Here is a 15,006-nt window from a genome sequence, read left to right as displayed (position 1 = left end):
ACTGCATCTTGTCATGAGAAGATGTTGGACATTTTGATCTCTGGCCAATGACACATCATTTCCACTGAGTGCATAAAGCCTGCATTTCTGTTAGGAGATTCACTCACTGCTCCCCAGCGATGTCACTTGACACTCCTGTCGTCTAAAGCCGATCAGCCGCATCCTGCTTCTCCAGTGGCACAGGCATTATGCCAAAATGATGTGTCCATCATGTACATTTTTCTTCAAGATTCTGAGATGATGTTGAGCCTGGTGGACTCTGATGACGCTCTGCTTCTCCATGGGGGACTGTTGTGATGACTATGTGAATTTACGAGCTTGGCGAGTGTGATCAGCTGATCGCCACTGAATGTCAAGGAGTTTGCGTACCTACCACTTGGAGCATTGCCTCATGCTTATTTCTTGCTGTGGCATTGATGAAATTCTGAATTCTGTGATATAACAATTAATCATTCTGTTGTTATTGACTATTAACTAGTTCTGCCATTTACTGCTGAAGGAAATAAATGTTCTTATTCTCTCTTCTATTCAAGTTTGTTACAAAGAGTAGCTGGAAGCAGCTTATGTTAACTCAGAGCAGCAAATTGTTGACTGCAATAACTACCGTCCGTAGTCCACTTGCTGATCACATCAAAATAAGCCAAGACCTCATATTCCTATGAGATTAGCAACACCTGAATCATGTCAACATGACAATTGTTCATACGACCTTTCTTGTGGTTCTCATGATACCATCGTCAGGAACTGCTTCCCACACCTGGCCAGATAACTCTGTTTCCTCCATCTACTGGTAACAGGTCCCCACAGTGTCGGATTCTGAGGCAATGTTTGTTGATGCACCAGTGACAGACAGTGGTCCCGGGACAAGAATGATCCTCCTGGCTTCTTCAAGCCTAACCAGGACACCCTCAACACAATGGCCAATGGAACAGTAATGAATATCACAGCTACTAGGTAATTTCTTTTTATTCTGCAGTCGTCCTCCAAGAAACTCATTTCACTGAAGATCATTCCCCAGTACTTCATGGTTACTGGGCATTCTGTCAGAATCATATTGGCCCTGGGAGGGCAACTGGCAGGATCTGTACGTTGATTTGCACAGATGTTATCAAACATTTATTTAACTTCAGATACTTGTGGAGTTCAGTCCACATCATCCTTTGTGGGAAAGTATCACGTCATCTGGTAGGAACCTTCTGATTGACCAGTTTCTTTCTGATCTCGATCTGTGCCTCCTCAATCATGATACTCCTGCTAACATCAGTGCTTCTCATGGCACATTTTCGGTTATCAACCATATGATCATTTCCCCTAATCTCATGGCTTTGCACCATTGGTTGTTCCACGATGATCTTCGCAACAGTGACCACTTCCTGGTGCTCCTGTCACCTCCTTGTTATTGCACGATAGACCCAACTGGTGGTTATATACCTCTGCTCTCATCTTCATCCCCTCTCTTCCAGATTGCATCGACAGAGCTGTGGGAGATATCTCCAATACAATTACCTGTGTTGTTGGAAATGCTATTTCTTTTTCTACAAGCACGCTCCCCAGTGGCCAGTTTCATGGTAGGCCAAAGATATTGCAGGAGCTATTCAGGATCATCATAGGGTCCTGCAACTCTCAAGCGGCATCCTTCACAGGCTACCCTCCTCACTCCATGCCAAGGCTCACTGTCTAATTAAGTGCAGTATAAAGGAATTCTGAGAGCATAATGTCTTCTCCTTAGGAATGTAGGCCTCTTCTTCTAAGGTTTGGGTCAAGCTCCATCGTCATCTGGGCTGCCAAAGATCAATAACTGTTCTGGGCCTCATAGTTTATAATGGTCTTTTTCTGATGCATTTGTTCTTACTGAACACCTTGCGACTCACTTTGAAAAAGAATCAGCATCCTCTCCTTACCCGGTATTTTCGCAATGCAGAAATAACAAGTCAATGACATCAACGTATGTTTCATCCCCCACCAAGCCAGATTATATAATAATTAATGTTTCACTGGCTGGGAACCATGTCAGACTTTTGGCTTGTCTGATGATAAGGAACTGATTCAGTTCATAATCAGATAACCCAACATCCCAACATCTGACTTACTCACAGGCTACAACTACTCAGGGTCCTCAACTGTATTTGTCTCAAAGGTGTCTTCCATTTGCAGTGGCAAGATAGTATCATCATCACCATCCTTCTAGTTACCTTCAGGCAGGCAGTTACTTCCCTTGAGATCACCACCTTAATAAAACAGCTCTTCCAGCCTTTTCCCCTACTTGGAAATTTCAGTGCAAACCCACCAGCTAACCAACTTACTGGCTCCACTAATGTGCTCTGCTAATTGCTTGAAAGAATGGTTGCCTGCAGATTGTACTGGCTCCTTGAATCTCAATACCTTTTGTTCCCAAAGCTCTGCATGGACCAAAAGAATGGTGTTCCACAGGGCTCCATATTGATTGTCACACTCTTCCAGTTCCAGTTCTTCCTTCCAGTTCTTCAATAATATCATGGTGCTATCATCATTTACACTGATGGCTCTCAAACAATTGGTTGGACAGAATATGCTTTTCCATCTCCACTGGTCAGGCACAACATTTTGTGCTGGGAACATTTAATCTTTTAATGACAGAACTGATAACGATTAACAGAGCCTTACATTTTATTAAACAAACTGTTCATACCTTCGTTCATCATCAGAACACTTTCCTGGTGGAGGTCATCACCTCCAGATGAACTAACCCCTGGGTTGAGGGATTGAAAACTTTGCTGGTTAGTCCCTTATCCTTCCCTCCCTGCAACCAACCAACAAACCAGCTTAGAAGAAAGTAAGAATGTAGCAGCTCAGTTACATATTTCTTAAGGGAATGTCTTGATGATAATCAACCTATAATAAGTTGGCAGTCTATTAATACACAAGAACAAAAGTTTCATATCAGCACACACTCCGCTGCAGAGTGAATATCTCATTCTGAATACACAAGAAAATGGTAAAGTCCATAGTATGCTTTTACATGACAAGTGAGAATCAAAAATGAAATTTACCACATCACATTTACATCTGCACCTACATCTGTACAGTGCAAACTATTGTGACATGGATGGCAGAGGAGAAACTAACAGCACAGTTCATATTGTACATCTTCTTAATTTGAAACATTTAGTTGCATGCAATATAAGAGTAAGACAATGAACTACCAGTTTACTACATAGTGCCTAGAGTTTGTAAATTTGTGGGACTAAACTGAAATGTACTGTACTAACTACAAGGTCAGTTTGTAGAACATATTTGCCTAATTATGTGTAAAATATTGTACTGTGCAGTAGAGTACTGACATTTATATCTGTTTCCTACCATGAATGGATTATTAAGGATTTATATTGTTAAGTAGCAATGAAGTACATAATAGGAAATTTTAATTCATTCAGAAACTTGTTGAAGATATCTTTATCAAAACCCTTACAGAGCTTTAAATATGTCCTTGAAAATTGCAATAAAATTGCTATTTTTTAGTAATTTTTTTCAATTGACTTTGGATTATTCTGTAAATGTGGCTAAATTTTCAATTCTTTCAAGATGTCCATGTGATGGCCTATATCAATTTTGTGTAGCAGTTTTAGGTTATCATTCATACTTGCTGAATTGTGTAACTTCCTTTCACCCTTAACAGGTAACACTTTAGAAATGTGTTGTATTCACTATTGTGTTTATATGTATGAAAACTGTCAGTTTCATTACTTTTTACTAGATATTTTACTTTCAGTGACTGAGGATGACTTTATAAAAACTCTTTTTTTTTTTGTTGTTGAAACCATAGTAATAGTGATTCCATATAGTTCACAATAACAGTTTAAGACAGTTTCATGAGTGTGAGCATTACTTATTGTTACATTGATAGATGGTGAAATAGGCACATGTATTCTCTCTGTTGCTATACAAATTGTGTGATGACTTTCGATTGAATCTGGTAGCAAATAAAGTTTTGTTTTATCAGCAACTCTTCATCTGTCATAAACTGAAATTCATTTAAATTTTCATGAGCTTTGAGGCACTACCTGCATAAAATTTATTGATGTTGCAGAGGCTGTAGGGACAATGGACGAGTAACGATAGTTTGTGTGAGGAGGATATCATTCCAGGGTTTGACTTGAGAAAGTCATAGCCACAATAGAGTAATCCATTGAGGAATAGAAGGGCTAGGTCTGGCTGTTATAGCTAAATGTCCTGCCCTCAGGTACCCTAGTGCACACAGACTCATCAGAACAAGGCTGTAACATAGTGCCATAGGGTCACCTGAGCCTGCCAGGTGGGTGAGATGGGGACTCTTACAGGCTCCCATGCCCTAAGAGCCAGTGTTGGAACAGCTTGACCTATGTGGTGGTACTGACGAATGAGGAGGGGAAGGATGTTTGGACCATGAAGAGATTGACGTCGGATGAGGCCATCCTGTTGTCGTAGCAATTCTCCTCTTAATAGGTGTAACCCTCTTGGCTTGGGCTTTAAGTGACCTGCCAACCACCAATCTTCTTCCCTGCCCAGATTAGGTACTTTTTACTTAGAAAGATAGAAAAGCTGTGATCTATTGAAATTACTGGGAGCTGTGCCTACAGAGAAAAGTTTTGGCCAACCTATCTGCTTCTTTGTGATCCCTTTTAATGTTTTTTTCATTCGGTGGGAATAGGAAAAAATCGCATGGGACTAGATGTGGTGAATACATTGGGTGGTGAATGACAGACCATCCCAGAGATGCCAGATAGTGGGTCACTTGTAAGGCCGTGTGTGTGAGACCATTGCCATAATGAATAAACAAGTCATTTGATCCCTAAAGTTTCAGGTGTTTCCTCTGCACATCCTCTCGCAAACATCTTAAAACTTCCAAATAAAGCTGCTAGTTAATATACTTTCTAGGGGGTACAATTTCCTGATGCACAATTCCATGAACATTAAAACAGGCAATAATCGTTGTCTTCACTTTCAACCTCACTTGTCACTGTCTAGACGCTTGCTTGGTTTCTGGGTCATACTCATAACACCAACTCTCATCACCTGTAATGACTTTATTCAGAAAGTATGGATCACTTTCTGTCCCTGCATTCAAGTCCTGGCACACACTCATGCACATGGTTTTTGGTCGTGTGTGAGGAGCCACGGAAAAAATTTAGCAGCAGCACGTCTCCTTACTCAAAATCTGCTGGCAAGAGCTCCAACTCACTCCTGTCTCTGTTGAAATTTGTTCAGTCGTGAAACAGTGATCCTTGATTTTTTGACAGATTTTGTCAATATTTTCCTCCTTTCGTGAGGTTGCAGGGTGTTCAGAATGCGGTTGGTCTTCAGCACTCAACTCGTCGTGTTTAAAGCACCCAAACCAGTCAAAAACTTGTGTGCCGCTCACAGCATCCTTCTGGAAAGCCTCTTGAAGCATATGGTGAGTCTCTGTTGCTGATTTTTTGTAAACAGGAAACAAAAGTTTCACACGCATTCTTTGTTCTTTTAAACTTTGCATGCGGAACACGCCAATAGTCAGAGAAACAGAACACAACACTACACTCACCTATTGATCTATACACGATCTATACACTGATGCCGTCTGTACATTTATTTTGTGAACGTCTGTACTAACCACATCTAGTGGGAGAACTCTATACTACACATTCGAATGGCAACGCCCTTTGTCAGGTTTGTTTTTCTGGTCCCCTCCCCCCCCTCGTATTAATAATTGGAAATAAGCATTTTATACAACCTCATTATTATTGTTTTTAATTATTGTACATTTAATGCAGTGCTCCTATGGAGTAAGATACAAAGCAAAACCAAATAACAACAACAGTAATGATGATGATGATGATGATGATAAATTGTTACATTTTATTTCCAGCCCAGTTCGAGACAGGGCTTACCAAAAAAGGAATTAAAGAAGAGTGCTGGTGGACGAAGTAATTCAACATTGTCGTCAAGGGAAGTGGAGTTTCAAAACTGGAAACGACGTAAAAGCTATGATCCAATGAAAGCTGCTGCAGAAGGAAAGAAGAAAGAAGCAGCTAAAAAAGCATTACCTTTAAGCACCAGCATGACACAGTCCTGTATCCCTGATACTGAGACTTCACCTAGGTATTTTATTACTTTTTATTTACTCTGTAGTGTGTGTATTCGCTACATCTCTGAAGTGAGGTACAACCTTCCTTTTGTGTTATTGTACTACTACCAGGAAATTAATTTGACCAAGGCTGCAATCCAAGATGACATGTGGATTTCATGTAATGAGAATTCCTGCATTCTGATATTGAATTTTATTAGGCTCAGAATAGTGTTTGATTTCCTGGCAAATAAATCAATCTGTGTACAATTAAAGCACAATAGGGCAGCTAATGAGTAGACATCAGACACTGTAAGTGTATCAACATTGAGTGATTGTGATTGTGCAAAAATTTCCAAGCAATGACAATGAATAAGTAATTACTTTAACTGTGGACAGATGTTTTAATAAGTAGGGGCAGATGGGAAAAACTCTAGTACATTTCAAATACACCATTAGTGACATGCTGCAGCTATAGATTAAATGTCTAGGTGTACCCAGCTGACTCATTCAGTATGGGAGTTTTATGGAGATATTAGTTGTTACAGTGACCCCTCCACACATACTGAACAATGGCCTGTCAAATAATAAAGTCAAAGGGGTGAAAAGTGCATTTAAAACATATGTTATTAATATTTTTTGTCTCGTAATAACAGGGTAAATGATTTCATGAAGTAGTAGATGGCAGTAATAATCAAAATTTATTTGATTGATAGTTATAATCATGAACTGTAAAACATTGTGATATCAAAGTTATGTTTATATTCTTCTAGCCGACAGAACCCTGTTTTAAGATCAGCATCTTTCCATGGTACTGGAGAAATGACACCAAGCTATGCTTCTTCTGAAGAAGAAGTCACACTATCCGCAGATGAAGATTCTCCTGTATCTGCTCATCCCCACGTCATAAGCGTTGCTTCACCTGTGCAGGTAAGTGCATGAATTAGTGTTGCATATTATTTTGCCACTGCTAACATAGGCATTGTTTTGTACAGTGGGAAAAAGACAGTTTTTTTTTCCACTGAAGGGGAGATGCAAATTATATACAGATGTGATAGTACCAAAACAATGATTTCAATAGTCATTTATCTGTTGCTGAAAGTGTGGATGCTTGCATAAACTAATTTATCGGCAAAAGGATGCAAAATGTATGAAATATCTTGGTATCACACAAGATCAAGTAAGACAGATCCCAGAAGAGGCAACCAGTGGATAGGCTCATTCAGATATACTCATTAGTAAATTGAAGTACAGGAAATCGATGGCAGTGAAAAAATGTTTGTGCTATTGATTTAAGGATACCATTAATTTGTAAAATTATAGTAGGTTATTGGTTAAACGTGTTCAGGAGTATTTGGCAGTGAAAACTGCTGCCACTTGCTGTACGAGAAAGGGAAAGGGGTGGTGGCGATATGCTAATTTCCTCATCCCAAGTGCTTTTGTCATGTGTTAATATGCTGGACAGTAATGGCGATAGCACTAAACTGTGGAAAGGTGGGCCACATATCAATGCATTTGCTAATTTGCACAAGATCTAGCTGTAAGGAATTAATGCAGAAACATATGAGAGGTTGGATAAGGTTAAGTGGTGCAGACCTAATGGATAACAACTGGAGACTTGTAGCGGGCTAATCAAGAGTTGGGGTAGCAATGTGCCTGTATGTTGATCATTTGGTGGCTAGTGGAGCCAGCGCAGGATGATTGAAAATGTACATATAGGACTTGAAGGAGGGCACTATAAAGTTGTGATTAGATGAGAGGAAAATTTCCTAGTCATACATGCAAAGTGAGCATTATTTGTGTTCATGGAAGCTTGTGTTATAACTTTTTGTAGTGCCAAGGGGAGTTATTTGGTGGCTACATAGTTTCTACAGGAGGCTCTTTGCAAAATGACCAATATTGTGTGTGATGTTGACTGCAAAATGTGTATGCTACAAGGGTGTCAGGACTATAAAAAGTGGATTAAAGGATTTTGGGAGGACTTCCTTTTCATTTATGGTTTGATTTTCAGTTTCAAGTTCCATCTTATAACATAAGGAAGCAAGAACAGTTTGGTGGTGCTGTAAATGATGTAAGGATGCATTAGCCTCGCTGAATGCATACCTTACTACAAATTCATGTTGGGCATGGCATAATACTAACACCTTCACAATGTATATCAGAGAATCCCGTTTCTGATGGACGACTGTGCTAGCTTCGCCCATGCACACCTCTCTCTCTCTCTCTGTGTGTGTGTGTGTGTGTGTGTGTGTGTGTGTGTGTGTGTGTGTTGATGGAGAGGAGGGTGATAGAAAAAGATTTCATTGGGCTTTCTTGCTCCTCTGACTGAAAACTTTTCATTGAATGTGTATGGAATGCCCTTGATAAGTGAACCACAGCATGAAGTCACTTCCCCTTTCCATCTCCCTCTTGAGCATTCCAAAGGAGGAGAGGAGCAGAAGGAACAGCATTGTCCCAGAAGGTGCTTGCATTTTTTACTTCCAGTGTAGGTTAACAGTAGCAAACGTACATGTCCTCCACAGGTGGTTGTATTCCACACGGAACATTTTAAACACTCTTGGTCAACATTTGGTAATTTCTTCGTATTGTAATCTCAGTGTACTATTTTTGTGTGCTATTCACTTTTAGAATGACATAAAATACATAGCACATGTGAAAAAAGGTTACAGTTTATGTCAGGTGTACGTTTAGTCGTTCTGTATCAGAAGCATACGTTGCTCTCATTACGAATGCTAGTGTGTGTTATTGAGATGATACAGTGTTATACCTGTTTCTCATATTACTATGCCTAAAGTACTTAATTTTCAAAAACAACACATTGTTTTTTTAAATCTAGCTTTAGGAATTTAGGTATAAATCTATTTTGGTGTTGCAAGCACAGATTCTGTGTGTGAAATGTAGCTGATTGTTGTTATTGGTGCTGCATTATCTCATTCATTATCTTTTGAAAGCATCACAGGGTTAATTAGCTCTGCTGATTTTGTTCTGTGTAAATGTGCTAGCTACTCATTAGCTTTATCACATGCCACCTTTCTAATACCCATCAGACATACTGCATAATTTCTCTTTGCGTCTTTTGATGATTACGCTACTTTAGTTGCTACTTATTACTAAGAACCTACAAGAAATCTCAACAGTAAATTTATTTAAAATTCTTAAAAACAATTAATGAAATAGAATAATGACTTAAAAGTGTAGCACATGGAACTATCCATGAGTCTGATAAGAATTTCCTACTGCAACTTATGTTAATGAAAATATGTAAATGTTTGAGATTATAGAATTCTTTATGGTATAAGACTGCCATGTGCTTCAATTGGTAGTTCAAATATTATGGTATGAAATGATAAATAATTAGGATATATTCACGGCAAATTTCCTTCCATGTTGTTTATACATAAGTTCACAAAGTATCAACAGTGATTAGGGTTATGAAGAAAAAATTGCTTGTCAGTCACATTTCAGATACTTCCAACATGTAACGTAGCATACTGGAAAGAAAAACAGTGATACCTGTCATTCTTATGACAAAAAGCTTTTGTAACACTTACATTGCTCTGCTGAAATGTGAGCTGTCTGAAAACTTATTAGCACACCTGGCTGTAAAACGTCACTGATTCAGCAGTTGCTGCTAATATTATCCTTACTACATAGGAATGTACTTGCTGTATCCAGTGGCACATCAAATGTTCACACGTTGCTTAAAAACAGATTGCCCATTTGCAGTCATCACAGTGCCACAAACATGTGTACAGCAATTGCCATACAATCAGCTAAATCAGAAATTTGTTAAAATACTAAATTTTGTTTCTCATTGTGTAAGTGATGACATTTACGTGCCATTTTTAGTCTTGAGATGACATTAGTCTTTAGGCTGTGGTTGCTGATATAATGACATGATACAGTTACACTGCCTGACAAAAAAGTGAAGCACTTTGTACGCATGCATGCCTGCGCGCATGGCGCCACCCCCCACCCCTCCCCCCCTCACACCATTGGTTGGTATGTAGATGATTAGCACTGCAGTTGTCTGTGACTGGTAGAAACGCCACAAAAGTGCACTAGAGTGTTTTTTGTGTTTAGTGTTATTACCAGGCCTGGAGTGGGGATGGGGAGGGGGGTAGGTTTATGTAAGGGGATAAGGGGCATGAACAGAATCGGACGTTGTGATCACTGTGAAGGAGACAGAGTTGCTGCATACTCTTATGAGAAAATATTATCAGGGACCTCATTGTATGTCTCCGTTTTTCTGTTTCGTTGACTCATACAATATCCAGTTTTATGGCTCAATGTTATATTACATGGGGAAGTGAGGGTACCTAGGTTCATTATCAAGGTTCTGGTCAACCATGCCTGAACCACCACAAGGGAGGGCCGAAATATTATGAACCATGAAAATCATAATGCCTTCACACATGTGACTGCCAGACAAGTTATGGATGCCCTGTGTCATTCCGCACCCTTGGTAGGAGTCTAGCAGGAGTATGACTAGGCTGCCTTTAACACAACACCACAAATGACTGTTTTTGGAGTGGTGCCGTGGCTGGGAAGGATGGACTGCTGATAAATGGTACTGCATTGTGTTCAGCAATGAATCATGGTTCTACCTCAGTTGATCATTGTCGGCCAGTATGGGATGAAAGTTTTGTGTGTTTCGTGCTGAAATTTTTTGTGGATCTTTTTACTGATTTGTCCAAGTTTGTAATAATTTGTAAGTGTATTGCAGCAATGATCTGTCTAAACAGATTCGAAATGAAACCCTGCAGTACTTCGCAGATATATGTGCTAGCTATTCTGTGCAAGAATCATCAAGCCTAAAGCCTAACTGTTGTAATTACCTATGTTACTGCCTTTCATAATTTATGTTTTTGGTATTGGTAAATATGGTCATTGATTCCAGGCTTCAGCAGATGCTGCATTTGGTGGAAGTAGGGTGTCACTTCACAGTGCAGCATCAAATTCATCTCTCCGTAGTCGTTCAAAGATAGAGGTATGTTTCCTGTGAATTCCCTCCCTGTATTGCATATTAATTTTAAGAATTATAGACTGATAAGAAGTTGTTTTTATATTTATGACATCAGTATCTTAGTTGCTAAAATCAGTTAATTTCTCCTATGTGACATGCCATCTTTGTCACTAAATTAAATATTTGACTTCATTAATTTTTAAACCACCCTCAGTTACCAATAATGCACTTGTGCTCATTAAAATTGCAACTCCATAAAGATGGTGTGCTACAGACATGCATATTCAAATGATTGACATTTGGACATTCTAATGACTGGCATTTCAACACGACCAGGCAAAGGAGGTACAAGTAAGGTTTATAAGAAAACACTATACATTAGTTTTCTCATCCAGAAATAGCATTTGGGTGTTGTTTGTTTGTGGGGAGATCCTGTTTGCCTCTCTCTAAATCTGAAGGCCAACCTTTCTCTTTTATGAAAATGCAGATTATATTCAAGTATGCTAACGGGACATAGTTAAACATAAAAAAAAAAGAATTTAAGGAGGCAGATGGCAAAACAAGAGAGGAATTAAAATTATCCCAGCTTGCTTTATCACAATGTGTCTTTGTCTGGCATAAAGAGAGAAGAAAGGTGCAAGATCTCATTGTTAGAACAAATCTAACATAGGAGTTATTGCGTGACAACAATATTCGCGAGCGATTGCAGGTTAATGAACCTGATTATTCTCTGATAGTGTTACAGAATTTGAATGAATTATTTTGCACTTTAATGTTGACTTTACACAGATGTTCATCTTTCCTATAGAAATGCACTTTCTGTACAAGATATTAATTGGAAGGAAAAGAGCTTATCTACTGCGAGAGAGATGGCGCCAAGCGTGGCCATATAAGCATACAGCATAGCAAGCAGCTTCCTACCTTAACCGCTGAAATCCGCATTACCCGGCACATCTCGTTTGTAGGCAGAATTTAATTTTAATTTGCTCCAAGTTGTTAATAGTCCCAATCTCATGGGCATGTAACAAATGCAACAAAGGCCTCATTAGTTTCTTGTAACGAAAAAAAGGAATCATTTATCTCAAAAAAATTTTATCTCAACATTTGAAGGTCTGGTCATATTCTGCTCGGCGCTGTCCTTTGAACAGTTGCCATTGAATAGAGGCAGGGGGAAATAAGGTTTAATATATATTGGAAACTGATTAAAAATTGCTGGTTAAATAATTAAAAGAGAAATTTTGAAAGAATAACTGAAAGAAATTGGAAGGTACACATATCCTGAGTGAACTTTAACTAGCACTAATATCAACAGACCTTCAGTATCCAATACATTTAAGATCAACATTCACCATTTAAATTTAGGTACTTCTCGTTATCTCCATTGTGCTTGGAGCTGGTTATGAAGATCACCCTTTCTCTGCTCACGTAAATTCCTCTTGTTTGCTTCAATCATCTTGGGATCAGTATTCTCAGCGCATTGCGGAATGATGGACAGATGGTTTTTTAATAAACTTCGTCTCCCGAATAACTTTTATAACACTTCTTTAAGGGGACATTGTATGTCCTATGCCACCAATGTTAAATTATCAAATTTTGTGACCTATTATCTTGGAAACTTTTTAAGACAACAACTTACTATTTTCCATAATTATTGAATGCACTTTTCTAGATACGCTGAACTAGAAGTATAACTGAAATTGTATTGTGGGGCATGTTATCCTTTTTTTTTTCAAATACTCAATTTTTTGACAGAATTTTGTAAATAAATGAACATAAAAACAAAACAACTCAGGACATTTTAATTATTCTTGTTCCATATATGTTGAATCTCACACTTGGCATGCTGTGAAAATTTTGTCTCTACCATCAGTACTTTTCTAGAAAACGGGTCTTTTATTGCAAAAAATGTAGTTCAGAGATATTGAGGTTTAAAACTTTTTTTTCTTATAAATTCTTATACAGACTTACATTTCTGTGTCTTTTATGCACTAGAATTGCCCTGGCCCATACTCTGTCTTCTTCAGTGTCACAACAGTCCAGAGCTTGCCGCCTCCTTTTCTTTCTTGCTTTTTTTGTCATTTGCTGAGCAGCTAACCCTGCTTCATGTACACGAAGCTTATCCAGTTCCTGCAGTCCTTTAGCTGTGTTCTGTCCAAATCTTACCCCTAACGTCTCCAGAACCTTAAGTCTTTCATAGTTCCCACCATTAAAAGTTATTACAGCATCAGTCACTGCTAACTTTAGAGTCATAAGGCCAACAAATACATTTTTAGGCACATAGCACCACACAGCATTATTGGACTCATTCACATTGTAGGTCTTCCCGTGTAAACACTTCTTTAGTAGCTCAGGATTTGCCAAATCTCTGTAAATAGGTTTGATTGCCTCCATTACTGACAAAGGAAGAGAATGTTTGTGTGTAAATTCATGCAGCTTACTACAAAAATAGCCAATAATCACAGTACTTTTAACGAAAATTTGTATCAGAAACAAAGGACTGATTTGTTTATTCTTAATGCCAACTTCTGAGACATAGCAGTAGGCACAAAACAAAGCAATTCACAGCCTTCTAGACTGTGTTGTAGTTCCCAAGATATGACTGCTCAACTGTGGCAGTATATCAGTATGTGTGTAGCTGCAAAATTTGACAGTCACACGTCAACATTCAAAATATTATTTGAAGGTCTCACAATTGTCTGATTTTAATGTATTGTATACCAAAATGTTCAGGAAAGTCCAAAGTACATTATGGAGTAGAAAACAGAAAATGTCAAATTTCAATGAATTTCACATACGATATCCCCTTAATGTCCGGTTACGATACACATTTTTGAACAATATTAATGTGGCGGAACTCTTCCTACGTCTGCCCACTACCACTTATGGAGACAGACAGATTGCTTAACAATATTAACTCGGCGGAACTTGTAATACGTCCGCCCGCTATCACTTGTAGAGAGGAACAGATGAATATAAAGAAATAAAAAAATTGAAGAGCATATCTCTACTTGTTTTGTTCCTATGCCAGTGTTCTCTACGGTAAAATAAAGAATAATAATAATAATAATAATAATAATAATAATAATAATAATAATAATATGATACATTACATGAACTGCGAAAGTTACGTGAGCCACTGTCAGCAGGACTGACTGGGTAGCAGTGTTCATAGGCAGTGTCACCACTGATGTTGCAGGTTGGCAGTAGTTGACAGGGATTGCACACTGTAGCTGATGAATGGCGACCACGTCTGGACTGTGTGCCTGCCTCGGGCTGTGGAATACAGCATAGGGAAGGATTGTACTCATACCTGAGCCCCCAGCATGGTCAGCATCGAAGACATGTGCCTGCCCTGGGTGGTAGTCAGCAACAAGGTGGTCCCCAAGAACTGGCATGCCTTGATGGGGTAATCAGGCAGACTTGCACATACTTCCCACCAGGGAGATAATGCCCTCAGGTGGTAGTCATCCAGTTGGTAACTTGGCAGTGTGGAGGTGCCAGGTATCCCGCATACTATCTTTGCTTGGGCGAGTGCCTGTAGCTTCTGGAGCCTAAGTCCAGAGTAGTGACCAGCTGTATCGTTGTGTACTGTGACCTTCATCTCAAAGTTGGAGGCTGGCCATGGTCATGTAGCCATGCGTCATGTACACATTTTCGTACTGTCTGAGAACATCTGGGCACACACAAAGAGAGGGTTTGACTCAAGTAATACTTATGTGAACCAGTGTTTCCTCTCACCAGGGATTTAGCCCAGAAATGGAAACAAGTTAGTACACTCGCTCGCCACCATGAAGCAATAGTGATTTGCTTGGCTTGCTTTACTCATCCAGTCAGCTTTTCTGGATGCACTGTCATATCTAGTGTCTCAACTTCACTGGTTGGTGTAGACTACAGTGTTAGCATACTGAATAAATACTCTTGGACTTTGAATACGTCTTCGTACTTCATAATGTGTAATCGTCATAATGACGACACCACTCTC

General features: G+C 39.0%; 1 protein-coding gene across 2 annotated transcripts in view; it reads left to right on the top strand.

Moving 5' to 3' along the window:
- LOC126161812 (uncharacterized) overlaps nucleotides 1-15,006 on the top strand; it is a 103,845-nt gene that overhangs the window by 68,178 nt on the left and 20,661 nt on the right. For both annotated transcript variants that reach the window (XM_049917911.1, XM_049917912.1), the window contains exons 9-11: nucleotides 5,861-6,093; nucleotides 6,832-6,988; nucleotides 10,959-11,048. In XM_049917911.1, the coding sequence (XP_049773868.1) occupies nucleotides 5,861-6,093; nucleotides 6,832-6,988; nucleotides 10,959-11,048 (480 nt within the window). The remainder of the gene's footprint in view (nucleotides 1-5,860; nucleotides 6,094-6,831; nucleotides 6,989-10,958; nucleotides 11,049-15,006) is intronic.

The sequence above is a fragment of the Schistocerca cancellata genome, chromosome 2, assembly GCF_023864275.1.
Source record: "Schistocerca cancellata isolate TAMUIC-IGC-003103 chromosome 2, iqSchCanc2.1, whole genome shotgun sequence".
Lineage (NCBI taxonomy): Eukaryota > Metazoa > Arthropoda > Insecta > Orthoptera > Acrididae > Schistocerca > Schistocerca cancellata.
The sequence above is the reverse complement of the archived record's forward strand: the minus strand, read 5'-3'. Positions and strand labels throughout refer to the sequence as shown.